The sequence below is a fragment of the Streptopelia decaocto genome (genome assembly GCF_964273445.1).
Source record: "Streptopelia decaocto genome assembly, chromosome: 1".
Taxonomy (NCBI): domain Eukaryota; kingdom Metazoa; phylum Chordata; class Aves; order Columbiformes; family Columbidae; genus Streptopelia; species Streptopelia decaocto.
In genome coordinates, this window is record NC_138663.1 from 64,845,631 (window position 1) to 64,873,110 (window position 27,480).

The 27,480-nt window shown below is 44.2% G+C and overlaps 1 protein-coding gene across 20 annotated transcripts in view; it reads right to left on the minus strand.

The window, feature by feature from the left end:
* Positions 1 to 27,480, minus strand: part of CACNA1C (calcium voltage-gated channel subunit alpha1 C) — a 490,018-nt gene that overhangs the window by 23,170 nt on the left and 439,368 nt on the right. For 15 of the 20 annotated variants that reach the window (XM_082047656.1, XM_082047663.1, XM_082047664.1 and 12 more), the window contains 7 exons: positions 15,480 to 15,512; positions 12,333 to 12,461; positions 8,688 to 8,753; positions 5,435 to 5,526; positions 4,451 to 4,616; positions 3,424 to 3,551; positions 1,093 to 1,189 (listed from right to left, as the gene is read on the minus strand). In XM_082047656.1, coding sequence (XP_081903782.1) covers positions 1,093 to 1,189; positions 3,424 to 3,551; positions 4,451 to 4,616; positions 5,435 to 5,526; positions 8,688 to 8,753; positions 12,333 to 12,461; positions 15,480 to 15,512 — 711 coding nt within the window. The remainder of the gene's footprint in view (positions 1 to 1,092; positions 1,190 to 3,423; positions 3,552 to 4,450; positions 4,617 to 5,434; positions 5,527 to 8,687; positions 8,754 to 12,332; positions 12,462 to 15,479; positions 15,513 to 27,480) is intronic. The other 5 variants (XM_082047666.1, XM_082047657.1, XM_082047660.1 and 2 more) reach the window with 1 other exon arrangement.

Consider the following 27,480-nt stretch of genomic DNA (forward strand, 5'->3'; position numbering starts at 1 on the left):
GGTTACAAACATATCATTATTCACTAGAGAGAGTACTTCTTCATATCTGTAGTCTCGCAACCAGAGAAATGAGCGAGACATTTTCACAGAAAATCTGTCCTTGCCTTTCCTGTATTTTAATACCATGCACACCTTGCTGTTTAATACCTATTGGTTATTTAAGCAAGAATCACAGAATCACAGAATGTTAGGGATTGGAAGGGATCTCGAAAGATCATCTAGTCCAATCCCCCTGCTGGAGCAGGAACACCTAGATGAGGTTACACAGGAATGTGTCCAGAGGAGACTCCACAACCTCCCTGGGCAGCTTGTTCCAGTGCTCTATCACCCTCACTGTGAAGTTTCTTCTCATATTTAAGTGGAACCACCTACATTCCATTTTGTACCTGTTGCCCTTTGTCCTATCATTGGTTGTCACTGAGAAGAGCCTGGCTCCATCCTCCTGACACTCACCCTTTACATATTTATAAACATTAATGAGGTCACCCCTCAGTCTCCTCTTCTCCAAGCTAAAGAGCCCCAGCTCCCTCAGCCTTTCCTCATAGGGAGATGCTCCACTCCATCACCTTTGTTGCTCTGTGCTGGACTCTCTTCAGCAGTTCCCTGTTCTTCTTGAACTGAGGGGCCCAGAACTGGACACAATATTCCAGGTGTGGTATCACCAGGGCAGAGTGGAGGGGGAGGAGAACCTCTCTCGACCTCTTGAGAGATAGCACGGCGCTTTTTGTGCACTGCTTAGCCCAAAGAAAATCTCAGAGATACTTCTACTTGCCCTGTTATTTCTGTCTTTCCTTATCTGTCTTGGGATGTGTGTCTGATACCACAAATATACGTGTGGTTGATGCAGTGCTCGATATTTGAGAGCTGTGGTTATTGTCGTGGATGCTCTCTCCTGCCTCAAGAGAGGGCTGGCTGGGCTCTGATGTCTCTGATGAGCGGACAACCTGCCTGCTGGTGACTCTCCTGCACTTTGGCTGGCTTATTGCCACCCAGAGGAACCGTGGCACCGGGGTCGGCTTGGAAATGCCACCATGGGCTATTGAGTCGCTGTGGGTCGCAGCCTTTCCCCCCCTAAGCCATGGCGTGCCTTACTTTGCAAGCCACCCGGTGAGGGCAGAGCTTCCCGAAGCCCAGGGGGGGCTGGATTCGCCGGAGCAGGGTCACCACGTCCAGGTGTTTGATCCGTCCCCTGAAGAAGAGAAGACAGTGAGGGTCGCATCCTCAGCATGGGGCGACTTGCTGAGCTGCCTGTGGAGTGCAGGTGCAGGTAGAAGGATCAGCAAGATCTTTCCAGCCCCACGCCCCCTGTAGCCTGGGCGAAATTGGCATTTTAAATGCCAAATTACAAAATCAAACTAAACTAAACAACAACCCCATCCCCCAAACAAACACAACAACAAAAAACTCCCAAAACAAAGCAAAAACCCACATGAATTTAAAGCATAATGCCAGTAATGACACAAACCATTAAAAACAATTAAAAACAAAACAAAACAACAAAAAAAAAAAAACAAAAAAACCCCCCAAACTGTTTCAGCTTCTGTTCCTTTTGCCCTTTTTGCTTTTGTCTGGTCTTCTGTTTTTGTTTTCTCCTTTCCTCTAATGGTTCTTTCTAACATTATTCCTTTCACTTATTCTGGAAGGATTTTTAATTTATTTACCCAAAGTTATAGGAAGAATAAGATTTTTTTTTTGTCCTTTTGTCATTTTTCTTCTTTACCCCAAATGGACTGCAACTGTATATATGAAAAATACCTGTAGTTGAATGCACAATGTTTTCATGTCCTTAGCCAACAGATGTAATTTGATTACAATGTGTCCTGGCTGCCTGCGTAGAAGCTGCAAAACTAAGGGAAAGGGTATAATGTGGAAGGATGTGAAACTGAAGGACGTGAATAGCTGAAGGTATTATTTCAGGCATCTTGCATTCAGTGCATTCCTCAGGATTTGCCCAGCACTCATGTAACTCCCACTGGTACAGAGAACCCAGCTGTCAGTTATACATGAGTCAACGCTTGCAAGAATTGATGCCAGTGTTTTGAATGCTGCAGTTCCTCAGTGCATGAATGGACAATTTGGGGTTGTCACCCCAGCACAACTATGCCCCACCATCTATGGCTGTTTGTTTACCCGTCAGTTTCAGGGCTATAACGGGCATAGAAGTGCAAAAGGTCTATTTTCCTGACACTTTACCTCCCATATAAATAGCCCCAAGCCACTGTCTTTTGATACCTAGTTTGGGGTGTTACCGGAGCCTGTGCAAAACGAAGTGCTGAACTTCCTCCACAGGAGCAGTTGGGTTTATTTTAAGTTTTGTAAATGGGCATCTCAAAAGAAGAATTCTCTCATGGAGGGAGAAGAGCTACCAGAGCCAGAGGTGGGGCTTCAAGCATGGGACAGGAATGGGGAAGAGGAAAAAACAACTTCCCATTTATAGGTGGGAAGGACCAGGATGTCTTCTGGATTGAGTGGCTATCTGGGATACGGCTTCAGCCTCTGTAGTCTTGCCTTTAAACAAGCACGAATTGTATCATAGCATCTGTTTTGTTAACAAACAGTATATTTATTAGAATTCTGTGCTTATCCCTTATCCATATTGAAAGTCTCTCTGGGCAGCCACCATGGAAGAGTTTCAATTTATGTGTCACTCTGATAATGTGACATGGCCTCACATATTGCAGAAACTGAGCCCAAATTAATCTTGACACTGTGTCTCCTAAAGAGGTCTGCTTTTAGTTTACGCCAAGATCTCTTTCCACACTCTTTGCATTATGAAGGGGGCTTTGCAATTACAATTGTCAACTGTGCTGTAATATAATGTCACAGGGATCTAAATGCACTTTAAGCCTAAGCATGTGTCAAACAGCATATAATACTGAATGTCAGCTAAGCCCTTGTGTGAGTTGTTCTTGTGTAACTTTAAATCCCTGCAAGTCTGCTGATGTGAATAACCCTGTAGACAATGTAACACAGCCATGTGAAGGTACAGGTTGTGATGGGCCTATGTGACACATGACAAAACGGAGACTTGAGCACAGCAGCTCTCCTGTGAGTAGGAAGTCAAACAGAAGAGTGACCGCTCAATGTCACAAACACATGCAACAATAAACCAACCCTCTAACTTCCTTTCCTCAATCTCCTGCTGCCCCTCTCTGAAGTCTCTGTCTCCCCTCAACTGAAAGTGACGCAATGTCCTGCCAGATAACAGTGCAGATTAAATGCTGAGATTTTTGTATGTATCCTTGCACTGATGGCTTATGGATTCACCAGCAATACCTTGTGGATGTATCTATTTCAGGATTTTTGCAGAGAAAAAAATGCTCCTGCAAGAGGAACATGGCACTTACTGCACTGGGTTTAGAGAACAGAAAATAATGATCCTGTTCTCCCAAGGAGCTCTGATATCCAGGCAGGTTTACTTACTTGGCTTCAGGGTCATACTCTGCCCAGATCCTTTTAAACTCATCCAGGTGGTGTGGTCCTAAAATGGACCAGTCCCGTGTCAGGTAATCAAAGTTATCCATTATAACAGCTACAAAAAGATTGATGATCTGCAAACAAGGACAGAGATGACTTGATGGATGAGGCAAGTAACAGCAGACTTTACTGTGTTTTCCTTTAGGGTCTGGATTTGGACTCATAAAACTAGAAAGCCATTGGTGGTGGGTTTTCTGTTCACCCATGCTAGCCCCCAGTTTAAATGGGAAGATCCTAGAGACATGATACTGTTAGCAAGTCACATTTTTCCCTTCCCTGCTGAATAGATGAGGCCCAAGTTTGATGAACGTTTAGGCATGCTGTGATGGCATTTTATTTACCTGTGCTTTTGCCCAGCATAGTAGGGTAGTGGAGGAAGAACCTGAGATTTATCTTCTATAAGCAGTGGGGCTGAGATAAAAGTCCGTCCTTCTGACCAAAGACCAAAACTTTTAAATTGTTGCTGCTGTTCACTGGGAGAGTTTTGCACACTGATGCCAGCTGCAGAGCATGTGCTGTTGCTCTGAGCAATGCCGCATTGCCAACATGGAGCAGATGCAAGTGGGATATGTGTATTCTCACAGTCATCGCTGCTGGCAGTGGAGTAAAAACCTGCTCAGCAGCCAGAAGGAAGGTAGGAGGGAAGGTGGGATGTGTGGCTGAGGCGTTGCTAGCCTCAGCACAGCCCACAACATGCTAATTTGGTTTTCTCATTGAGGAGGAGGGGGGGAAGAGTGCTCCTTTGCTACGCACAAAGGATTGGGATTGGAAGCAGAGCATCCCCCACAGCTGGAGGGAGGCAGGAGTGGCAGTGACCAAAAGGGTGTTGTCACTGAAAGGGTGCTGTTGGAAAACACCGCATGAGGACATTTTCCCTCTTTCAGATCATTCTTCTGCTGTGCAGTGCTGATGTCTGGGGAAGCAGGGGATCAGTCTGACAGAGGGCAGGTTTTGGTTGCTGGGGTGGACTCACCAGGAAGGCACAGAGCATGTAGAAGCTGATGAAATAGAAGACAGCGAAGCTGCTGCCACAGGAGTTATCGGCTTCGGTGGAGTTGGCTGGCTCCGACTCTGGGTCACACTTCTTGTCTGGGAGACATGCCAGCATGATTTCTTGCCAGGCCTCACCGGTGGCACACCTGGGCACGGCAAAGGACAAGAGAAGACAGCAGTGACCTTCGATGTGAGAGGGACTGGCACATTAGCAACCTGTTCCTGCTCTCATTAACGTTAATGGGAATTTTGCCACTGAGGTCAATTAAAAGCAAGTTAGGCTGTTGACTGTTCTTTGACATACACTGGCATACTCTGCTCCTCTTTTTGGCTTGGTCACTGTCATCAGCATGTTGTTCCTGACTGGCTTTGCCTAGTCTGGATATGGGGCTGTCATGCTCCAAGCAGCGGGAGTCATCGAGATGTGTGTGACATGGCTGTGGATTGCAAGAAAAAACTCCTTGAAAAAAAGGAGAAAGTGTGGAATTTGTGCCAACTCCTCACACCTTCAGCACCCCTCCCTGGCCCTGGCACACCTGGCCACAGCTGGAGCAGTATGATGTGCTAAGCTGAGCTGGGCATGACCATACCAAAACATGAGTGGGAGTTCATGTCCCTTTCCCTGCTAAAATAAGCTGGAAGTCACACTGGCTCAATTTGAAAGAAAGGAGGAGTTTGTGATGCATATCAGTGTTGGAGAGCACTGAAAACTGGCTACCTTCCTTCTGAGTAGGAGGACTTGCCACCCTCCCCAGCACTGAGTCTTGGCCAGTGTCAGCTGGCAGGATGCAAGGCTCCAGGGACTGGGTGTTTCATCTGACACAGCTCCCAGGCTCACTCACTAAAGGTCAACATGTTTCTACTCACCTCACGAGCATGTCACGGTAGAAGGAGATAAGCTGTGCCCAAGAGCAGAGGAATTGTGCTCCCAGACTGACACAATCCAGAGCTGTCAGACACCCACCTGAAAAGCAGCAGCACTGCCTGGGGGAAGGTCTGGAAGTTGTTGTTGCGGTTGATTTCTGTGGTATCATTCAGCGCAATTTTACCAAACACCTGGCAGAAAGCAGAGGTCTTTTCAGGTTAGCCCTGCAAAATCCCCAAACCTCATGTCACCTGTAGCTCTTGGCCTCACCCTAGCTCTGATTTTAATAGAATCTGCTCTTTTCTTAAAAAAATCATTTCCACAGGTCTTTCATATTTGCTGTTCCTTCCCTTGCTTGTGCTTTATCACTGGAAAAGCACTCATTTTGTAACAAGAGACATCTTTTTTTAAAACACGATATTCTATTTCATACACTGAAAATGTGATATGGGGCCTTATTTTAACAGGTCGTCATATGGGGAGGGGGTCCAGCTGAAAGAAATCAACAACACGGCAGAAAAGGCTCCTTTCTTGCTTATCTGTCTTCACCAGGAGGAAATGATAGCTGCAAAGCCTTGAGCTTCCAATTCTGTGGGGAGCCTTGGATCTTCCCAAAACAATGTAAAGTATGTTGCCTTGGATCTGGAGATTGTCCAAATGCTTGCTCTTCTAGTGGCCATGCTTGCCACCCGGAGGTGTTTCAGGCCCCACCGCCCCCAAAATGAAGCAGTGTGAAGATGATGACTAGATTTGCCCAGACAAGGATGGCTAACAGCTTCCTTCCGTGTTCAATCACCGTCACTGCACCAACTAGTTAATCCAGCCACCAGATGAAGCCATCAACCATCAGCAAACCTTTTTAGAGGTCTGTCCTTGGATGTAAAGTCCGCAGTGCAGGAGAGTTTCAGGCTTCTTTGAAAAAGTGTTATATATCTTTGGTACTTTCAGGCACCAGGACTGAGAGCTTAACAAACCTCACCTGTCAGAAAGGTCTCTGCACAGCATAGTCAGTCAGGACTATTTATTCCCCATCGATAGCAATGTGACAGAGATCTCAAGGACTGAGAGCTGTAATCTTGTAGCCAAAATGAGCAGCAGGAACAGAGCAGCTCTCAGAGAACATGGAGCTTCTTTTCAAGCAAATGTCACTGATAATTAACACCCCAAGAGAAATGACGACGTGGAGAGAAGTGCAGGGACAATGGTGGGGACACCGTGCCAGATGGGAGGGAAGGTCTGCATGTGGCAGGCTTTCCGCAGGGGTTCCTCATGGGTGTGTGGGCCTTCCCCAGCCCTGACCGCCCCCAACCCGTGGGCAACAGTGACAGCTCAGCTGCACTGAGGAGGAGCGGGAGGACAGTTTAAGCGTTCAGAGGCAGGGTGAGCTGAGACAGCCCATATTTTTCACTTCAGGCAAGTGTAGGCAAGGGAACTTCCCATGCTGGAAGCCTGAGTTGCCTTATGACCCTGCAGGTTCCCTCACACTCAAGGGACTGGCAGCAGCTGCTATGGGTGCTTTGCATTAGGCACCTACTGGAGGTTCCTGTCTCCAGTCTGTGCCTCCTGGGCCATGATATGGGTGGCTTCATCCATCAGCATCAATTTGGATTTTTCCACTTGGGCACATGAGTCAGTGAGGCTTGAATGTTGTTACGCTCCAAGTCAGGGCAGTAGCTGAGATAAAGTGGTAGGTCTCCTTTCTGTGGGAAATGCTTCTATTTTCATCAGATCTGGTACATCTAGTCTTTCAAGGTAGCTGCTTAATGGAGCGAGGGAGGATTTTCCTTCCTATGTGTCCCTGCGTGTGAGGGAACTCTATGTGTCAGCAGGTTCAAGAGAGCAGCACACAAAATGTCTGAGACGCCATTTGGGCAAAGAGTCTGTTGGCTCTAAGCAAACAGGGAAGATGAGAAAAGTTGGTTTTCTCACTGGAAGACAGGAGGGCAGGAAGAGATCTAGTAATCTAGATCAATGTGAAAGACAGATATATGATCTTCAGGCTGCTGAGATGATTAAAACAGAGACTTGAATGTAAGCCAAGGATTAAAAAGCCAACTTAGAACTAGCTGACAGAAAAGGGAATAAAATATCTAGTCCTGCCAGTTCCCTGATTATTGTAGACCCGATCTGTGTAGGTGCTTGGAAACCATTTTAAATGCTTTGCGTAGCTACACAACACTAGCGTAATACTCTCAAGTGATTTTCTGTATAGCACAGGTAATCCTCTAAGATCTTGGCCATTTGAGCTAGTTAGGTATTAAAGGCAAAACTGGCAAGCTTATAGTATGAGTCTAGTAGACTAAATGACGGCTGTAATTACTGGAGGCAATTGAGATAACCTATGATAATTCAAGAAAAGATTAGTTTTATTTTTCAAACTGGGGGAGGGTAGATGAGTTTGTGAAAAGATGTCATTATAATAACAGGAAACAAATTAAAATAAGGTCACAGAGGTCAGATGAATTTCATTACATATCCTGCCAGCATTGTGAAACCAAGAAGCCTGTCATGTTTGAAGACCTCTGGAAGCAATTATGCCATGCCTTTCTATACTTTGGTCTCTGGTCCCAGATGGCTGACTTGTCTGAGATCTTTGATTAACACCGAAGTGGAAAGAGAAGCTTGGTTTGAAAAGCAGCATAGCAAATGAGGCTGGGACTGCCACAGACTGTGCCTATATCACATGCTTTCTTCAATGGTCTGTATGCAAAATCAGTTCCTTGCACAGATGAATGCTCAGGCGGGTTCCAAGTTCATTTTGCAAACTGAATAGGATATTGTATTGATGCAGCTTCCTGAAGAGCTGGCACAAACACAGAGAGTCGGTACATTGGGTCTGATCCCATATTTACCTTCATGGGTGTGAATCAAAAGTTGTTTTTTACAATTCAGTGGAAGTTACACCAGTGTGAAAGTGATGCAAGGGAAAAATTGGATTTGTTCAGTGCAGCACAGCCACAAGCCCACAGAAGCAACTGTTTTGAACCAAAGAGTGAGGCAGTAAATCTGCTTTGCCTCTGCTGCTGGGTATTCCTTTGAGAATGTGGAGGGCAGCCGTGATCCTGTATTGTTTGCATATTGCATTCTGCCATTAAATAGGTCAGTTAATGGGTCAGTTTTGTGGTGGGTTTTTTTGTTTTGTTTCGTTTTTCCTGGAGCGTGTTGTGCTTCTGTTGGAAGTGCGTAGGTAGACAATGTTTTCTAACCAAGGTTAGTTGCCATCTTAACTTACTGGGTGAAAATCTTCTTGTAAGCCCTTACAACCACATATTTATCTAGTTACTTTATACGTCAGATCCCAAAACTCTAACAGGAGAAGAAAGAAACAGCTGAGCTCTTTAGCATCACTTACCTGCATTCCAATCACGGCGTAGATGAAGAACAACATCACTATTAAGAGAGCCACATAGGGGAGAGCCTAGAAATGAAAAAAGAAAATCACCGTGTCTCTAGAGAGCCGGGCACACTGGAGCCTGGGTCTTGCTCCTGGCTTTGGGAAACTAGCCCCAAACGCGGACTCTGTAATTTGGACAAGTGGCCACTAGATGCCTCTACAGGCCCATATTTCCTTGTCCTCTCCGCCACCAGCCCTGCTGCCACCTAGTTCAGGCCGGTTCTGACTCTGCTCCCACTCGTGATGGTGTCGCTCTGCTGCCTCCACAGTGTCTACAGCTGCTTATCAAGAGGAGAAAACCCTCACAACCAGTATTATTCTGGCATTAACTGCAATGTGATTTTTTTTCTGGACCCAGTCTGGTGAAATAAAAAAAGCGACAGCTGCTGAGATCCAAATTCAAGGTTCCTGCTACAACGGCTGGTACCATCCTAAGTACCTAAAGCAGCATCGGCTTTTTTCCCCTGTTCAGTGTTAGGTGTTTGTGACGGTGTCCACAATGAACTGGGTGTCCATGATCAGCTGTTGAAGAGCCCTGATATGCACAGCTGCCTGGTAAGGAAAAGGTCTGTTCAATCAGCAAAGTGTTGAGTTGCTATCGAGTTTCCTCCGTCACTAGCAGAAATCAAGGGCACAGCTCGGGTTCTCAAAGACTCAGGCTTTTGAGGAGGAATTTTCTACTCTGTTGCTTTTGAAATATATATTGCTTAGACCAGACATTTCCAGACCTTACTTCAGAGGCAATGGGTGGACACATTCATCCCGAAAATGTGGGTACAGTCCCTGATCTGGATTTTGAACACCCCATTTCACAGAGCATAAAAAGCCTACAACATTATTATTTTTAAATATAAGATTTGTGCATTCTAAATCTATACCTAAATTCAACAGGTCTAAATCCTGAAGGATAAATTGTGGAAAAATTTTCACTGACCACTATGGAGATTTCACTAAGATCTGCACAAGTCATCTCAAAGAGATCTGAATATTAAAATGGCAAAAATTCAAACCTTTAAACAATGTCTGTAATCATCATCTTGAGGCTCAGGGGCTGATACCTCTGTGTTTTTTTGGGTCAGACAAATCTGTATGGTTACCCCACGATGTCAGTGGAGACACACCAGCTCAGAATTGGGCTCCAAACATTTTGTGAGGATCTAGTTGGGACTTCATAAACACACTAAGAAGAGTCCCTGGAATAGTGTCCAGACAGGATGTGAGGTGCATAACCTTACTGGTTCTGCTGTCTTTCAAATGGAGATGGGAAAAGTGTTTTCCCTCCTGGTCGTCTGGCCCTCCACTGTCTTTCCATATTCTTCTGCTCAGCCCACTCCTCTCCACTGATGCACCTTCTTACTTACCTCTTATTCCCCATGGCTCCTTCAGCTCCCTGCCTCCCATACTCCACTCTTCTGGCTCTGTCCTGCTCCAGCTCCATCCTTCCCTGGCTTTATCACTTTGTCCTTGTGATTCCCACGGCCTTGCCTTGCCCTCAGCACCCCTCTCACTTCCTACTCCTCGCCCTCGCCAGCCTGGGCTCTGGTGCTATCTCTGCAGGCAGAAATCCTGCTGAGCATTTTCCCACCACACGCTCCCCTGACCAGTGCCCCAACTTGGATGGAAGGACCATGAGCCATGTGCAGGGCACATGGTAGTTATGATGGCAGCTGAACATCAGTGCAAGTTCACTGCTTATTAGGCTGCCCTGTGTAAGCAAAGATGTTTCCTGGAAGCATGTGGGGACACAGAGAAGAGCCTGTGCAAGACGAAGTCTGCAGGGATCCCAGTTTTTGACAGTGGGAGTGGCTGAGTTAAGAGCGCTGCACAGTAGCTATTCTTAGCTACCAAAGAAGCCTCCCAGTAGTAGCAAGAGGAGGAGCTCGGAGCAGAGAATACTGTATTACAAATGGCTAAAGGCTTTCAAGGGAAAAAGCACTCGCTTGCAGTGCTTTTTTTTAAATTTATTTTTTCCCTGCTGTGGGAGATACCTCCCTTGATACTTTCTCCCATCACCCTACAGCCCTGCCTAAAAGTGACTCTCCAGTCAAAGAGGTCTGAAGGTCACTGAACGGAAGTACCAGGCACTCCCTTTCCCATCCATCTCATCCCATCCAGCTAAGAGCCGTGGCAAGCTAAGCTCAGGATAAGAGAAAGCTATTGCTAAAAAGGCCGGAGGGGCACAGGGACAAGGGGAGGAGAGGCAGGCACTGGAAAGTGTGACTCTGTCCCCTGCATTGAGGGTGGCTGAGCTGTGCCAAGGGAATCTCATTCCTATGCCTGCAGACAAAATGGTTCCCACTGGAGCTGCTCAAATAACAACCTGGAAGTTAGCAACCGCGTAAGCAATGGAAAAAGTCACATGTGGTACAGATGCGTCAGAAAACTGCTGTGCAATATTAGGTTCTCTAGCCGTCAAAGGAGTGTGCAAAGTGAGAGTTCTTTGCATGAGCCAGGGGGTCTGGCTACTGAGACCACCTGATAGTTGCACTGGAAAAGGTCCAGATTGATCCCTGGTGTACACACATGCTATTCCTGCTGATGCAGACAGAACAGCACTGCAGGCTTTGGTTGCAGCTTGTGTTGTAGCTGATGAGGTTTAAGTTTTAAAGTGTGGATCAGCTCCTTTCCCATTTGAGTTAATACAAATGCTTTTGACCATTTAAAGCCTCAGTCTGAGGGATACGCGGTTGCTGTTTCAAGACTTCTGGTTTGTGCAAGTTGCTCTTTCATGCTTTTGTCCAGTGATGCATCCTGTATCTTTTCTCATGTTTAGACAACTGTTTGTAGTCCTGTGCTGTCTTTCCCTCACGCTTCCTCTGGACCTGCCCCAGCTAACATCCATGTTGTGCTGGCCCAGTAAGTCTAGGTCAAATACTTGTAAAATGCAGGAACATGCCATGCTTCATCTCTAACTACCATTCTTCTATACATGGCTTGGTTAGGGAGTGATTCAGAGGCGGTTTTTGTAGTGAGTAGCTATCTCTTGGTGTTTATTTCCCCCAGAGGTAATGATTCTTATTCAGTCTGGTCTCCTTCGCCTTCCCCTCTCCGCTCTGGCACTTTACCTACCACTGAAACGCACCTTCCTCCAGGGCAAAAGCAGCAGCAATTTAATCACTTGGCATCATTACCAGGGCCAAAGGTGTGGGCCTGAAAATGTGAAACAGTTCCTGGATGAAAGCATGGGGGCCACACAGCTCTACTACTCACTGGAAATCCTCAAAACAAGGCCTAAGGGAAACTTGAGACCTGGGCCTTCCTTATAGTTGTGTATTTCGCTTAAAGAAACAGATATAAAGTACAGCTAAAACAGAAAAAAAAAGGAGGTTTGATGGTTACAGACAGGCAGTAATTGAGTTGAACTGAGCTATCAAGGCTCTTCAGGAAGGTCTCAAGCAATTACTCATGCTTTAAAGATGAAACTTGTACCCAGACAGTCATTCTCTGCAAGCCTCATTTACTCTCATTTGTGCCACGTGTCATGGCTGCACACAGCTCTGACCAGCAGCCTTTCAGCTCAGACACTTGGGTGAAACCCCTCCCTGAGGGGCCACCAAGGCGAAACAGAAAAGAGTTAGGTCTTAGATATAAATGGAGGAATACCTGGAAGGACTTGATGAAGGTCCAAAGCAGCGTCCGGATGCCCTCCCCTCGGCTCAGGAGCTTCACAAGACGCATCACGCGGAAGAGTCGGAAGAAGGTGATTGAGATGCGAGAGTTTTCCTCTGCGTTCTGGAAGCCATTGGCACAGAGGCAGGAGTTACAACAGCACGGGAGGAACAGGGGCCCTGGGCCACAGAGGATGCTACGCCGAGAGCTCACTGCACTGTTCCTTGTCCTGGTACTGCTCCCTGGGCCTGAACTGCTCCAGCAGCCCAGAGAGGGGCCAACACTGGCCAAGCCTTGTGCTCTCTCCCATGGTGGTGTGGCTACTTTATGGGGGGCTCTTGTGGCCATCAGCCTCTCCCTTCAGGTTGCCTGGACTTTTGGGGATTAGGGATGTGTTATACTATAAACCCTTCCATTGCATCTCCTCCTTACATTGGAAAGATGCAATTCTCCTTTGACATGGTACTTCGGGATGGGGGCGGGAAAGATACTTTCTCTTCTGACCTGACTGGGATGTTTTACCCCAGCAAGTGCCTCAGCCAGCAGTCCTGGTTAATCTGGAGCTGGGCATCAGCCGTGTGCCTCTTGCTCTGCTAAAAAACAGTAGCAGGTCCCGGCTCTGCCCTGGGGTGCGAAACCCTGCGGGGGCATGGTGTGTGTTGCCTCTGTCCTGCTGCTGGCGTCACCGGCCCTGCTGGTGGCCCTGCTGTCCCTGCGCCGCTGTGGCCAGGCTTCTGGGGATGGGGCCGCGGTCCCTCGCTCCTGCTGCTCTCTGTTTAGGCCTTTCGCATTTCTCATGACCCCGTTGTATTTCCCACAGCCTGCGCACTGACTTTTGTTTTTTTAAAAACATTTTATTTTGGCTTCACTGCTACTGTTCAAGCATGCAGTATTTTAAAATAGTCTTTTCTGGCTTTTTTTTTTTTTTTTTCCTCACAGCATCTGCTTTGTCCCTAAGCATTTTCCCCTGGGCCTCCAACCAGCTCTGATGTTCACACGTGTGAAGGCCATGTCTGTCTGAGGGCTGCCACAGCAGCAGGCTCACCTCAGTGGAGGACCCGCTACCTAGTTTGAGGGGAGATGAGGCACAGAAAATGCCATGTTTCCCAGTTCATTACCCCCCTAAAATATTGTGCAAAGCCTGCGGTGCTGCTGCCTTCTGCTAGCAGCACTGTGGGAATGTGACCTCCTGTCGCAGGGGGAGATAACACTGTCACCCTGCCACTTGACCTATCGTGGAGCAAAGAAGTGCACAGAAACTCCCCCTCTCTGTCCCCACCCAGGCTGCAAAGACCACAGTTTCAGCCTGAACACCACCAAAAGAGCAACATTTAGGAGGAAGAAACAGTGCAGATCACCCCTGCTGTTAACTACTCACCACTGTGTAAACCAAGAGAGAACAGACCCTTTGGATTTCCTGTCACTGGGCAGTGAAAACAGCAGCTGCTAGTCTGTCTGCTCCTGATAAAACCCAAGGCCTGAGTATACGTTTCTGGGATTAAATGTCCAGATGGGGACATGTACCTGTGCGCTGGATGTGCTCCTGTTTCCAACTCGGGATGAGCAGGTTGGGGCTCAGCTCTGTTTGCCCCCGGCTGGGTCCGTGCCTCAGCTCCTGCTGTGCAGCCGTAGGGACACACAGGGGCCAAGGCTGCTTGTTACTGCGTGTGGACCCCACTCGTGCAGAAAGCTCAGCACTATGTGCAATAGTTCAGGATGGCACCCCAGCTGCAGTGTGTCTGTCTACCTGTGGTGAATCACCTGTGGATATTTTGGGTAGCTTCCTCCAGTCTGCAGCAAAGGCTGATGCTTGCTGCCTGTGCAGTAACTGGGTGAAAAAAATTAGGGGAACAGCCTGTGTCAAGGAAAAGACAGAGTGCTCCTTACATCTCACATCACTCTAGTTTTCTGACTTGGACAGCAGACTGGGGGCTTCAGTGAATCAAAGGGAATTGCTCTGAGGTGAAAGAGGGAACATGGCCTCCAAGAAATCAAAAATCATGGAATTCAATACTGAGCACCACAGTCCCGGAGGCCTAACTATAAGGTTACACACCTCTCCCAGTTCTACAGGACTCCTATGGCCTCTCTCACACTTTCTGTAAGAAGCTAAACTCCAACAGCACCTAAAAGAGAGATGAGGTCCAAATGTAAAAGGTATTTGGACAGCAGTACTGCTGTAGTTGTGACCAAAAAAAAAGTGTTTTATTATTCTACCTGCTGCTGCTCTTGTTGACTTGGCCATTTGAATGGCAGCAAGCTGAGACATGGGTCTGAACAAAGGTTTTAGCATTTCTTTGTCTTTCCTTGCTAAGAGGAGGCAGCTGCTCTAGGCAGAAAATTATCCCTGCGCTCCTAGGGTCCTGGAGCAGGCAAAATCTAAGCAGCGGATAAAATAGAACAGACTCCTCTCTGACGCAAATCTACAATTTACTGGCATCAAACCACTTAGCCAAGAACACTCAGCAATGCCTTGGGAGATTATGATCATTTTACAACTAGGTGGCTACAGATTAGCCGGTGCTTGAGTAGCTTTGCTTGCTTTCCCCTGGCTTTCATCCAGCTTTTTGAAGGCATCTCCTTGCCTGAGGAAGGAGGTTCTGCAAAGTGGCAATCAAGAGACTGGAAGTTACTGCAACTCTGTTGGGGTAGCGTGGGAACTGCCTTTGAACACTGTGCACCATGGCACAACTTTTTTTTTGTGTGCAAGGTAAGAACTGTGGTGTTACAGACCTTCACCTCATTGAAGAGGAAAGTCAGAGTCCCCATCCCTTCCATTGTGGAGGCTTGGACATGAAGTCACTCATGCAAACTCATTCAGTGTCATCCTGATAGTGACATAGTTTGTTGCTAACAAGAAATCTTACCAGGTCTAGTTCTCTCTTGGTGATTCATTAGAAGGCAGAACGACAGTTAACTTGACCAAGGAAAGCTCAGGATGCACAAGAAATACATATGTGCAGCATATTCACAGCTCATGTGAACACCAGACTCACACCAATACACAACATGGCAGCTTCATGCACAAATAACTAGGCTGGACTTGGAGAGAGAACTTGTGATCACGGGGAAGAGAATAAAGGAGTGTGTTAGAAAGAGTGTCACAGAAGCTGGGAGGGTGGTCTGTATTTTTTGTCTTACCATAGAGGAAGAACATTGGGTATGTTCAGCTGGCTTTAAAGAAAGGCAGACAGAAATAAGCTGTAATAAGTCTCCAATCAAGAGCCCTAGTAAACTAGGTCTTGGCTAACACAGGAGCAACAAAACGGCAGAAGAGGGCAAAAGGGAGTTTGAAAGAAATGCACAAGAGGCTGGGCTTATTCCCTAGGATGCCCAGGATCAAAGCTGGCCATGGCAGAGGTAGGTACAACTCCCATTGAATTTGATGTAAGCTGTATCCACTACCACCATACGTGAATTACACTCAGTATCTCCTGAGTGCTAGACATCCTGGCATCCAGGCAGTGCAGGTACTCACATTGTTAAAAGATTTCTTGTATGATTACTGTCCAGTTCCATACAGGGGCTGATTTAGCTTGTCAGCTCAGATCCAGGCCATGTCTGCACAGGGACCAGCCAGCTTCTAGTGCATCAGTCTGATTTGTAAACCCATAACATCCCAGTGTTAAAGCAACACTTCCTATTTTTATATCCCCGTTCCCTTACACATAGTTCTGGGCAATATCCTTGTTGTTGCTAAGACAATGGGTTGGGACAGTCTAATCAGCTCTTGGCAACCCTACAACACCCACCATGAGCTGTGGAAAATGGGTTGGTAAAACTGGTTAGCTTGCTGTACCTTTACCCACCTCTCAGCAAAGCTCCAGGGACCCAATGGATGTGTCCTTGGAGGCCGAGCTGAGCTGAGCCCTTGTCGTGCCTGGAAAAGCCTAGCTGCTGCAAACACTCTGCCTGACATTCCTTGATCAACTTCTGGGGCCATTTCCAATACTGAAAACAATTCTCAAAAACACCCAAGGCTGCAAATACCCTTAGGTGTAAGAAGCAGAATTGAAAATCAAATAAAACCAGCTTTATTGTGAGTCCTTCAGTTCAACAGTAACATAATCCTTAAGGCTTAACCTCTATCTTATGTCCCATATGCCAAACCTGTCTGTCATTACTTCCTGTGCCTACATTAGCAAAGCTGACACTGATGAATTTCTTCTTCTGCCAATGGCAGAATTCACCTCTAGTGCCACAGAGGACTCCTGAAGTGCGCTCCTTTTCTCCAAGGACACTGCAGTAACCAATCTGGCATTGTTTTACCTAAATCAAAAATGTAGTTTGGATGTACAGCCTATTTGTTGATGCGGGCAAACGAGAACAATTAAAAACCCTAGGTACACCTAATCATATAATAGTCTTTTGGGTTAACTCTTTGTTTTGGCAGTGTCAGATTTCATTGCTTTTATCCTCCTCTTTGACATGTTTGCTCTTGTGTTTTCTTTTCAGATCACATCCAGGCAAAAATTGGCTTGAATACCAAATAAAGGAGTGGTGCCCATAGAGATATTTCATACAGACCAGGCATAGAATTTGATTTTGTGTTGCTTGGCAAACATCTTTCCAGCAAAAAGTTTCTCTGTCCCATCTCCCTTCCTCTTTCTAGGTTTACAAATCATCTTTTATAACGATAGAAGCACCCTTATTCTGTTAGTTGCTGCATTCCTGGTAGAAGGTACAAAGCTCCTTCAAACTAACTGAAGTAAGCCCCAAAATTTTCAGCACCTTTCAGGATTTGCCATTCTCCCTGGCTGACAGTTTTTGTTCATCTGTGACTGACTGGCTGAAGAAGGCTTGTAAATTACTGTGGAATATTATACCTTAACTTGATATTGTTAGTATTTCATCAGAAAGTACAGATAATAGTAATGTAATAGAGTCAAAAGAGCTGTATAAAAGGATATCGTGATACAAGGAACTGTTGATGTGGGATGCTCAACTCGGAGGAGTTGGCAACACATGGAAACACTAGAAACCAAAGGCTCTGGCTCTCTTCGGCACTTCTAAGAAAGTGAAATAGAGGGTGTTTTACTCCTCTTTTATTCCCAGAGCTAACTGGCCTGTGTTTTAAGTTGGGGTCAAATATGTGGCAAATTATATTACTACCTACAGTAAAGGCTCAAAAGCAGCATGGGAAGGTTTCTGTTAGTGCTGGCAGGTTGTATTGGTACAAACTGTAGCACTGCCGGCTGAGGTTCCTGACACATTTGTGCATATGATATTTTGTGCATGAGTATATGAAGGGAAATCAACCCCCAGCTGCAGGTTCCTGAATACATTTTCTGATATCCACAAAGCTTTCAGCAAGTAGCCAAATCCTACCACTTTTCACCTCTGCCAAAAAGTCGCCATATGGACCTGAGCACAGGTATTTGAGAACTTGCTACTGGGACTTTCAAGTGTGGCCATTCCTAACTATAAAGCTGAGAGCTATTGCTAGATTTTCTGAGAATCTTCAGCCTTGCAAGTAATGTGGGCATGCTAATTTCAGAAGGACAAGCACTCAGCACCTGAAAATGTAGTAGTCACATCAGCTCACAGGGACTGAGGCATGGTGATAGGTACTTGGAAATAAATCCAGTGTCTAATTCCCATCTGAAATGGAGAGGATTTTATTTCTAGAAATCTCAGAACAATGTACAAAAGCAAATCCTCATCAGTTTGATGTCTTTGAAGAAGCCTTTGGAGAATCTACAGCACTTAACAGAAGGCAGCTTTGGCTATACTTGGTTTTACCTGCATGTGGTCTAGCCTGCAAAGGAACTTCAAGTATTCTACCCTGCTCTTGACATGTGGGGCACAGCAGCACACATAACTGAATGGGAAAGGGCAACAAGAATAATAGCAAGATCAGTCAAGACATGATGCTCTGCACAATTTCCATCATAGAGAACAGGGACCTGAAGTGTAAACCACAAACAAGTCCAGGGGTGTACTAAGAATGACAGAGAAGGGAACATGCAGGCTAAGAGTGGGAAGAGAAATGTCTGAGGCAGGCTGCATCTATGTAAAGACACTCAGTGAAGATGAGGGCAATGAAACTGCTTGGGCCATTTATTTCTTCTTCTTTTTTTTTTTTTTTTCTTAATCTTGATGTCACCATATTGAAAAAGGTAATAGAAATGCTAAAGAGCAGAAGAGGTCATGAAACAGAAAAGCATGTTCTGGAGGCCAAAGTAAAGATTCTGCAGGATAAAGACTGGGGGATCCCTGTAGCACGTCTGAAAAGCTCCTCAGAATATTTTTACCTGCATGTACCTCAGTTTAACTGTTCAATGTGTAGTAGGGCACCAACATTTTAAACAGATGCATTACTCGAGCTGCTGCAAAACTGTGTGCATCCTTAAAGCCTCTACAGCAGGGGTGTCAAACTCATTTTCACTGGGGGGCCACATCAGCATTGTGGTTGCCTTCAAAGGGACAAATGTAATTTTAGGCCTGTATAATTGTAACTGCTCTATGAGTTTGACACCTCTGCTCTACAGGCACAAAAGTGAAAGGCACAGCTTATGCCTACCGTGAATTCAGGATCCCAGGTGAGGAGGTCTCTTGGAAAGAAGACAGGCTTATTCAATGGAGAGATACCTAAAAACTCAGAGACCACAGCACCGAATAATGTAACTGATAGCACTGTGTTCCTGCTAATCGTGCTCCACGTGGGTAGGTGGGAGTGAGGCTTTCTGGTGGCTATTTGCAAAGAACCTCCAGATGGGTACAGGGAGAATCAAAGTCTTCTGAACCTCCATACTGACTCACATATCAAACTTGGTGTCTGATCTTGCCATCAAGTCAAGGAAATAGTTTGCAACAGGTCGTGTTTATGGGTTTCCAAATCCTGGTTACAGCATGAATGCTTTGAAAGCTAGGAGACAATAAAATTTGCACTCCAAGAGAACCAGTTTCTATGTTCCAAGGGCAACATGTAACCGTCAATATGATATGATGTTTATAGTATAACATAATCCATTCTGAAATCCTGAGAAGGGATGACTTGGCTTTTCAGAGCTGTAAAGATGGAAGAAAAAATATGAGCAAAAAGACTAAACACTTTGTACCATCATGGTAGTATCAAAGCCCCTTGAAATATTCATGGCTTAGAATATCTTCTGCATAGATAAAAATTTAAAAGAAAAAAATAAGATGTGTTAATAAATAGATTCAAATGAAAGTTTCAGTAGAAAAATCCTGAGAAGAGACATCAACCCCACCTCATCCCTGTGGAACACTGGAGATGGAGGACCATGTTGAGAGGTTTGAGTTCCCTGGGGTTTTTGGCTAGTCTGCTACAACTACACAGGATCTTTCAAAAAATGGACCTGATTTGAAATTCAACCCGATTTAAAATTGGGTCAGTCTTTTTGAAACACCCTGTGTACTGGCGATCCAGAAAAGCAGCACCTAGAAATGCCTGGAGGGAAGCTCCATTAGGTTTGTACAGTACATACTTAATCAATGTATCCAAGGAGGCTGCTTGACTGCTGAGTAAGCATGTTGCAGTAGATGTGAAGCCTGACTGCCACTGAGATGGCAGTACAGGCAGGTGGCATTCCCATTATCAGCACTGTTGATTACAGTAATTTTTTTTAACACTACAAGACATACTCAAGATGATGAGTTCATCTCCTTCAGATGATCCAGTCCTTGCTAGGAAATCCAAACTGAATTCTTCCTGACATTTGACGGGTAAAACTTTCTTGATGATAATTTTCTTACTTTCTAACAAGACTTCTTCCATTCGTAGGGAGGAATCTCTTTTTGTGAGACAGAATCCAACCTTTATGCTGTGGAGAACTTTGGTCTGGCTTGGTCTGGGGAACATTTAATCAGCTGAATGTACAGTGTTATGGTTGCTTTGTTAGTCAGACCTGTCTCAGTCAATGCAGTGGTACAATGTCAGGCTTCTAATTTTGTCTCGTAGCCCTGGGTTTGAAGAGATGACAGGAAATCTGTGTTCGAGACTTTGGCACCATGATATGACAGAATATCTTCATATTTCTCAAGAAAACAAATGGTCAGATGCTTATTTTGCATTTTGTGACAATCTATAATGGCATTTCTCCACTGAGGAAAATACGGCTTGTGGATGAAGCTCTTAGGAGACCACTTGCAGCAGTTGGCTGTTGATGATGGATGTCTAAGATGTTTCCTTGATTGCTGTTGACACTTGGAGAATTAAAAGTTAACCATAAAGATCTGTTGGAAACTTCCCATTGGTCTGTTAGCCTTCTTTCATGAGGAACGCATGATAGATATTAACTTCATGCTTTTTAATACTCTTTGCAGGAAGGATGCCTCTGAGAATCCACACTGTAGAGTTGGCCTGAGCAGGCTGCAGTGCTGTGTAGTTCCTTTGCAGTTCTAGGATATCGGTCTTTTCTAGCTCAAGTTCTTTGTACCTAGAAGTCCTTCAAGAGTCCTACCTGCTTTAGCCGTACCGCATCTGTGACCTTCTTGGGCACAAAGTAAAGGGCAGAAAGACACATTCTGGGGAAATGAACTTGTCATACATAGATAAGAGTTTGACGGCAGTTAAAGGCATTTTCATTAAGGGATACCTTGCAAGCAACACTGATTTTTTTGTTGCTACAGGTAGTGAGAAAGAACCGAAGGGCTGTTTCAGCTGCTTGGCCACTTCCGTCTTGGCTGGATGTAAGGGACACAAATAGGGCAAGTGCAAGCCAACAGTTCTACTGTTCTGGAGATTTTTTTTTTCACACATGTGGGTCACATACAAGCTGAGATGGGATCTGCAAGGACATAACTTCAAGAAGAACAAGAATTTACCCAGGTATAGGGAAAAAAAAAGAGATTTAGAGGTTGTCAGTGCCATGGAGACATAATAAAAGAAAACCCACTAGACATTTTCTGGTGTTTGTAGTGTCAAAATTTTGAAGTGACCTCAGGAGGCTGTCTGAGTAACACAAGTCTTTGTGGAGAGCTGAAAAAAGTCAGGGTTTCAAATCAACCTGGCTGCTGGCAGGTAATAGCCTGGGGAACACTGGGGAGTTACCACAACCTCCTCCACAGTCATCTGTCTGCCACTGCTGTGTGTGGTTTTAATCACGGGAGCTCTAGAGATAATCCACCTGCCACCAAAGTCTGTGAAGTTATTACAAAATCAGGCAGAAATGTATCTGGTATCTCTCTAACAGAGAATACTGCTGGTTTGCAGAGGGCATAATTCTCAATTCCCACAACCCAATGGTGAAATCAAATTACTAGCAGGAAAAAAAAAAAAACAACAACAATTAAGTGTGCCGTTCTTTGAGAATTTCTAGCGATATTTTGAATAAAACTAGTCAGAGATTTCTTTTCTACAAAAATATTTTCCATTAGAAGAATGCTGATGCTGAAAGTGATATGTTCCATAGAAACATGTCAGTTTTGAAAAAAGCATTTAAGTAATGTAAGATTGAAATCTCACATTTTATTCTCACACATTTCAATTTAATTTTTCGTTTCAATTAGAAATGTTATATAACTATGAAAAAAAATGAAGTCTAGACTAATCTGGTTTTACTTAAGCAAATGTTTTGATTTTCCTCAATTCTTTCTGTTGGAGTAATCTTTTACTGAAAATTTTGCAATTTAAAATTTTGATTCCATTTTAAAATGGAAAAAAAGTTACCATTACAAGGAGCTTTTGCAAAACAAAAAGTCAAGCCTTCCTATGACCCTAACTTGGGTAAAGCACCAGAGGTTTTTTTTAGATAATTGTCATAAATTGAGGTTTGGTTTTAGTGCCTATTAGAAAAGGGTGCAGCCTTACAGTAAAACAGGGAATATCAAGATGTATGATGCCGCTCTTACTGGGGCAAATGGTGAACACCCTGCTGGTTTCCCTGGGAAAAACCTTGAGTTGTTCCAATGCAATGTGACAAGCTAATCCTCAGGTAGCTTTGCATAAGAGACTAAGGTCTCTTGCACTGGGGAATTAAATTCTCATTTGGTGCAATAAGAAGAATTAGGAAAAATGTGATACCTGCAATGAAGTTTGCCATTACATTTCTGCCTGCACCGACTCATGCGGGTCAATAGACATAAAGTACCAGCTCATACAAATGCAATAGATATGCATTTATACTTCACATAGATTCCACATGAGCTCAGATACTGGGGGACATATTAGCATACCTGTATGCAACAAAAGCCTATTTCGAATACAGTTAATAAGGTCAAGGTAACTTTTAAAGCAAATGAGTCCTGCAGCTATCAATTTTTTTTCCTTCATTTCCTATGTATTCTAAGATTTTTAAATTCTAGAACTTGCTTTTCTAATTACCTTCAAATATGCAAATCATGCCAATTTGAATAGCTTATTAATTAATTTCATATATATATCCATGAAATTGTCAGACAGTAATCTTATGGTTCCAAGTGCTTAAGGTAAATATAAGGAAAGTCAATTGCTTTAATTTGGTTATGCAGATTACTCTAGATTGACAATTACTGGATAGCTAATGAGAGTCACTTTTTACACAGCTGAAAGCTCTATTTTTTCCCATTACTTTCATGAAAGCAGAACAATTGGTAAAGTATATCTATGCAAATTATTCTTAATTTTCAGGATGTTTTAATAATCCTTCTCATTAGCTCTGGGTAAATGATGAGTTCAAGTCTTATGGTAATCAAGCCTGGGTGGCTCCTGAGGAACAAGTAGATATTAAACACCATCAGAGATGTGTTGCTCATCTTCAGGTACAAGTACTGGTCTGACTCAGAGAGGCAGGTGCAGCTTTGTCTGTGTTTTGTTATTTGTGTTTTGTGGGACAAGTAGCCAAAAAAGTGCCCTAGAACATCTGGATAGGAAGGCTCTGGAGATAAACTGAGCCATGCAAATAAATATTGAAAGGCCACTTGTGTGCAGGACCTTTTACTTTTGTTTTACAGGTGGAGTGATTTTAAGGATTTTCCAATTTGAGTATTGGCTGAGGAGAGGTTTTGCTGATTTGGACATCTCTATCAGAAGCCATGTGTGACAGAGTGGACTTTTTTCATTCAACTTGGCTTTTCACTTGCCCAGTTCTTGATCCACAACAGAGCAAGTGCTACTAAAGGAGGTAATCAGGCTTTTCCAGCGTAGAGCAGGCTGAGGGGGGATGACCCTGGGACCAGACCAGACTCCTAAGCAAGATGGAAAGAGAACAAGTGTGAAAATTTAGAGTTCACAAGTCTCCATCTTTCCTCAACTCTATTACCAACCATGCCAATGGTTTCCTCGTTGCTGTTCCTAAGTAGTCCAATGTGCCTCAGTTTCTTTCCTATGGCAAAGTTAATATGGCTTTTAAACACCAAACCCAGCAGTGTCTTTCGCACTGTGCTGGAAAGGGCAGTCTTCTTTTCCTGCACCCCTTTAGGAAGATTTATGTTCTTTCTTACATTGGTCATTCTTCTATTTTTTTTCTCATTGTTTGTGAGAGATGGAGGGAGGGAAATCTGTGGGGCTGCTTTTCAAAATTTCCTAATGAAAGTTCTTTTCATATCCAGGTTCTCCCATCCCAAACATCCAAAAAAATCCATCATTTTGACATCTTATCTGTAGCAATGTTGTGAAAGCACAGCTGCTCTGGTGGGCTGCAAGTAGAGAGGTGGTATCTGACACGGCTTGGCCTCCTAAGGTTCTCATAAACTAAGACCATGCCACTGATTTTGATCTTGAAATGAAAAAGAAGAGACTGTTCAGAGCATTCATGCCAGTCTTGGCTACTTTAAGGACATGCTGTTGTGTGCTGTATGAGGGGTAGTTTTATCCATTCCTTGTATCATCCCACAGCCAGTCTTGAAAGGATAATGGCATCAGAATCCTCTAAGATGAATTTCCTGAGCCACAGGTTGGCAGGAACTTTCCTTGTCTCCAACATCTTGCAATACTCCATTAGTATTGAGAGGGTGAGTATCATCCACGGGCTTCATCCTCCCTTGGGGCTGACGATTTGAAGAATTAAGCAAGTTCCCAAAATCACATCTTTCTTCTGTTGTGGCTGTGCTTGTCTTCAGTGCATTGAACATTTGAGCACTTCTACAGCTATTTGTTAATTACTTATTAACTAGCTGATAGGTTTCCATGATGTCGAAAAAAGGAAAAGCAAGAAGGAAAAATGAAGAACAGATTGAAACTTGGTGCCCTCTGTGTATTGGTGTTACTGGGGTTTCTCTGGGCAGCCTCACCTGCCTATGGACAAAAGGAGGCTGGAGACCTTCAGGCTTTGCTGGGCCCCATCTGTGAAGAGGTTTGCTGTGAGCCCAGTGTGAAAGGTTTACTGTGATGTGGTTGGCAGGAGCGTGTGAATCCAGAAGGAAGGTTCAGTAGCATCTTTGTGGCTCCTGTATAACTGATGGGGAATTACAGCAGTGGTGTCAAGGTCAGAAACAGGCCTGTGGTCTGTAGCAAAATACCCACTCCTCAGTATGATAACTCTTCTGGGCACTGATGGAGCCAGATGGAGACTAGATCATGAGCAGATTTTTCCAGAGAAAAAGGCAGGCAGGCTGCCAGCTCTAAGACTCTGCATGCAGTGTTGCCAGGACCCTTCCTCTGGTAAATCCAAAGGCTTTGGGAGAGGACGAAGATGAATGAGCCATCTTACGCTTTGATGAAAGTGCTCAAAGAAACTGCACATTGAAAACCCAATCTACCTTTGTTCAAATGCACCGGGAGTGTGGATTGCAAGAGACAGTAGATACAGGTGAACTAGCAGCCCCGGTTACTTTTGTGTAATGAATTTCTGCTCAAGAGAGGATACCCAGAGATAGCAGCAGCCCAAAGAGAGAGTTTGTGATGGACCATTTTCATCCGCGATTTGTAACAGTTCATATTTAATTCCCAGGCTGTATCTTTTCATTGCCAAGTTACAACGTTATTTAATTTTGATTCAGAATGTTTCCTAGAAGACAACAGCCTACAGAATCATACTGGATTTCTATATGTTAATATGGGATACAATAAAGCCTATGACACATTCTGGGATTGGAAATGCTAAACACAGGCATTATCAGAGCATGTTAGAGGTGGTTGTATGGAGACTGAAGCTAGCTGTTACAAAGCTACCAAGCAACATTTTTTTGTTCTATACCTCTTTTCAAGAATAAATGGTTATTGATTTGATGAATTCTTTGGTTAAAAAAAAACAATAGGGCAGTTTGGATGATATGTTATACACGCTGTGTGATTTACTGTGTTCAAGTCTGGGCACACAGTTGAGCCTCAAAATCCCCAGCTCTAAATATCAATTTGTTTTAGTGTCTTTCTATTAACAAGTTTTTCTTTACTGCTGAGGTCTCTTTGCCTTCATGTCTGTTCAGTTTAGGAAAAGATGCCACTTGATCTGGCTTTGAGTGAAGCAGATTTTCTCCCAGTCACTCAGACTCAGCAGGCAGCACCACTGACTGGTGTCTCCAAGTTCGAAAGTGGATTTTGAGAGAAAAACTGGGATGTGACCAGGTGGGATGTCCCGTTACTCTGCAACATTATCAATTTTACTAGCAATTAGAGCCAGAGCCACATTTTTGGCTATCAATCAGCTGACCATAAGCAGCAAACCAGCCTCTACAGCTAGGTCATCTGGATGCAACTGGGAATGGGTCCCATTTAGCAGATGTCTATGAAGATACATGAAGCAGAAATCATTTTGTTGGCATGTTGTGCCAGATGGTCTCCATGAAGAACAGACCAGCCATTTAAAAACAGTTATCTAGTGAAAAATTTAAAAAACTCTTATGAGTGCAGAGGGAGGGGTGCAGAAGCTAAATGAGGGTGCTATATTGACTGTATTAGAAGGGGCAAAAATTAGTTTGTACGTGTTTACCTTTGATTACAGATCTGGCTGGGAGGTTGCATTGTCTTGCCTACCAGCAAAAAAACCCATAATCAGGTCTTTATTTAATGGGAACCTCAAATGTTCCTGTTAGTCTGTGCATTTGAGTTTGCAGAATGGCACCCATCACCATGCTGAACTGCTGCTGAGTGCCTGGCACAAAAACCTTCACAAGGGGGAAGAGCCTTTCCCCTGGACTGATGGTATCTTGGCTGAAGAAAGACAGGAAAAAAATCACTGACAAAGTAAGCAGAGGGGAACTAATTACTGCCTTGCTTAAAACTGCCCCTAATGCTCCTGGAAATGGGAGACATGATCTCTGCTACCAAAAATTTCAGCAACATTGGGAGAAAGTGACTGAGGACAAGAAGATGGCAGAGAAGAGAAAGTTGAGGAGGAAAACAAGTAAAACACTTGTGTGTGTTTTCCCTTCTTCTGTCACTTACATTGCTTTCATTGCAACTGGCAGTGCAATCTGGAACCGATTAGCGGATCTCTAAATATGCATAATAGTAAGAGATGATGCAGGGAATGAGGTCTTGGAGGACCGATGTTAAAAGCTCTTGTAATTTGGATGAAGGACAGAAGCTTTTACAGTAAAACTGAGCGAGTGAAATATGGGAGAGGGTGCACCCTTTATTGCTGCAATCTGCATGTAGAGAACAGCGATGCAGGAAAATTCTTGGGCATTCTCAGCAAAGCAGATATTAGAAAAAGGAATTAAATGCCAGAAGACATCTTTCACTGCTTCAAGGAATTGCCTTAGATGGCAGAACTAGCTGTGTTTGAACTCACCCAAGCACCCGACCATCTAACTTACAGTGCTTAGGGAGCTATCATAATTAACTTTAATATATTAAAAGACGATCTAAGGATTCAGAGTCAGAGATCTTTCTATGGATTCTTATAAAGATACAATCTCTAACAGAGTTCAGGGAAAGTTAAAAGCAACTTTTACTAGGCAAAAGGAATGATTTATCCTGGCTAGGAAGCCAATGGAAAATGTAACCAGCTTGGGGTAGTTCTAATGTTTTTATATTATTTTTTCTTTTGAGCTTTGTGGAAAAAAACATTGAATTGAAAGGAAAATTAAATATAACTGTATTATATCACAAATGTTGATGCCAGAATTTTTTTTTTTTTTCCTAATGATATGATAGAAAAATGACAGGGAAAATTAAATACTGCTCAGACAATCCACATGTGTACTTTTAAAATAACTCTGTACAGAAATGTACATGTCACACATTTATTTTACCATTTAACCAACACAGGACAAGGCCTGTTGTACTTTGTCTTCCTACTATTAGCTATTATTGTTA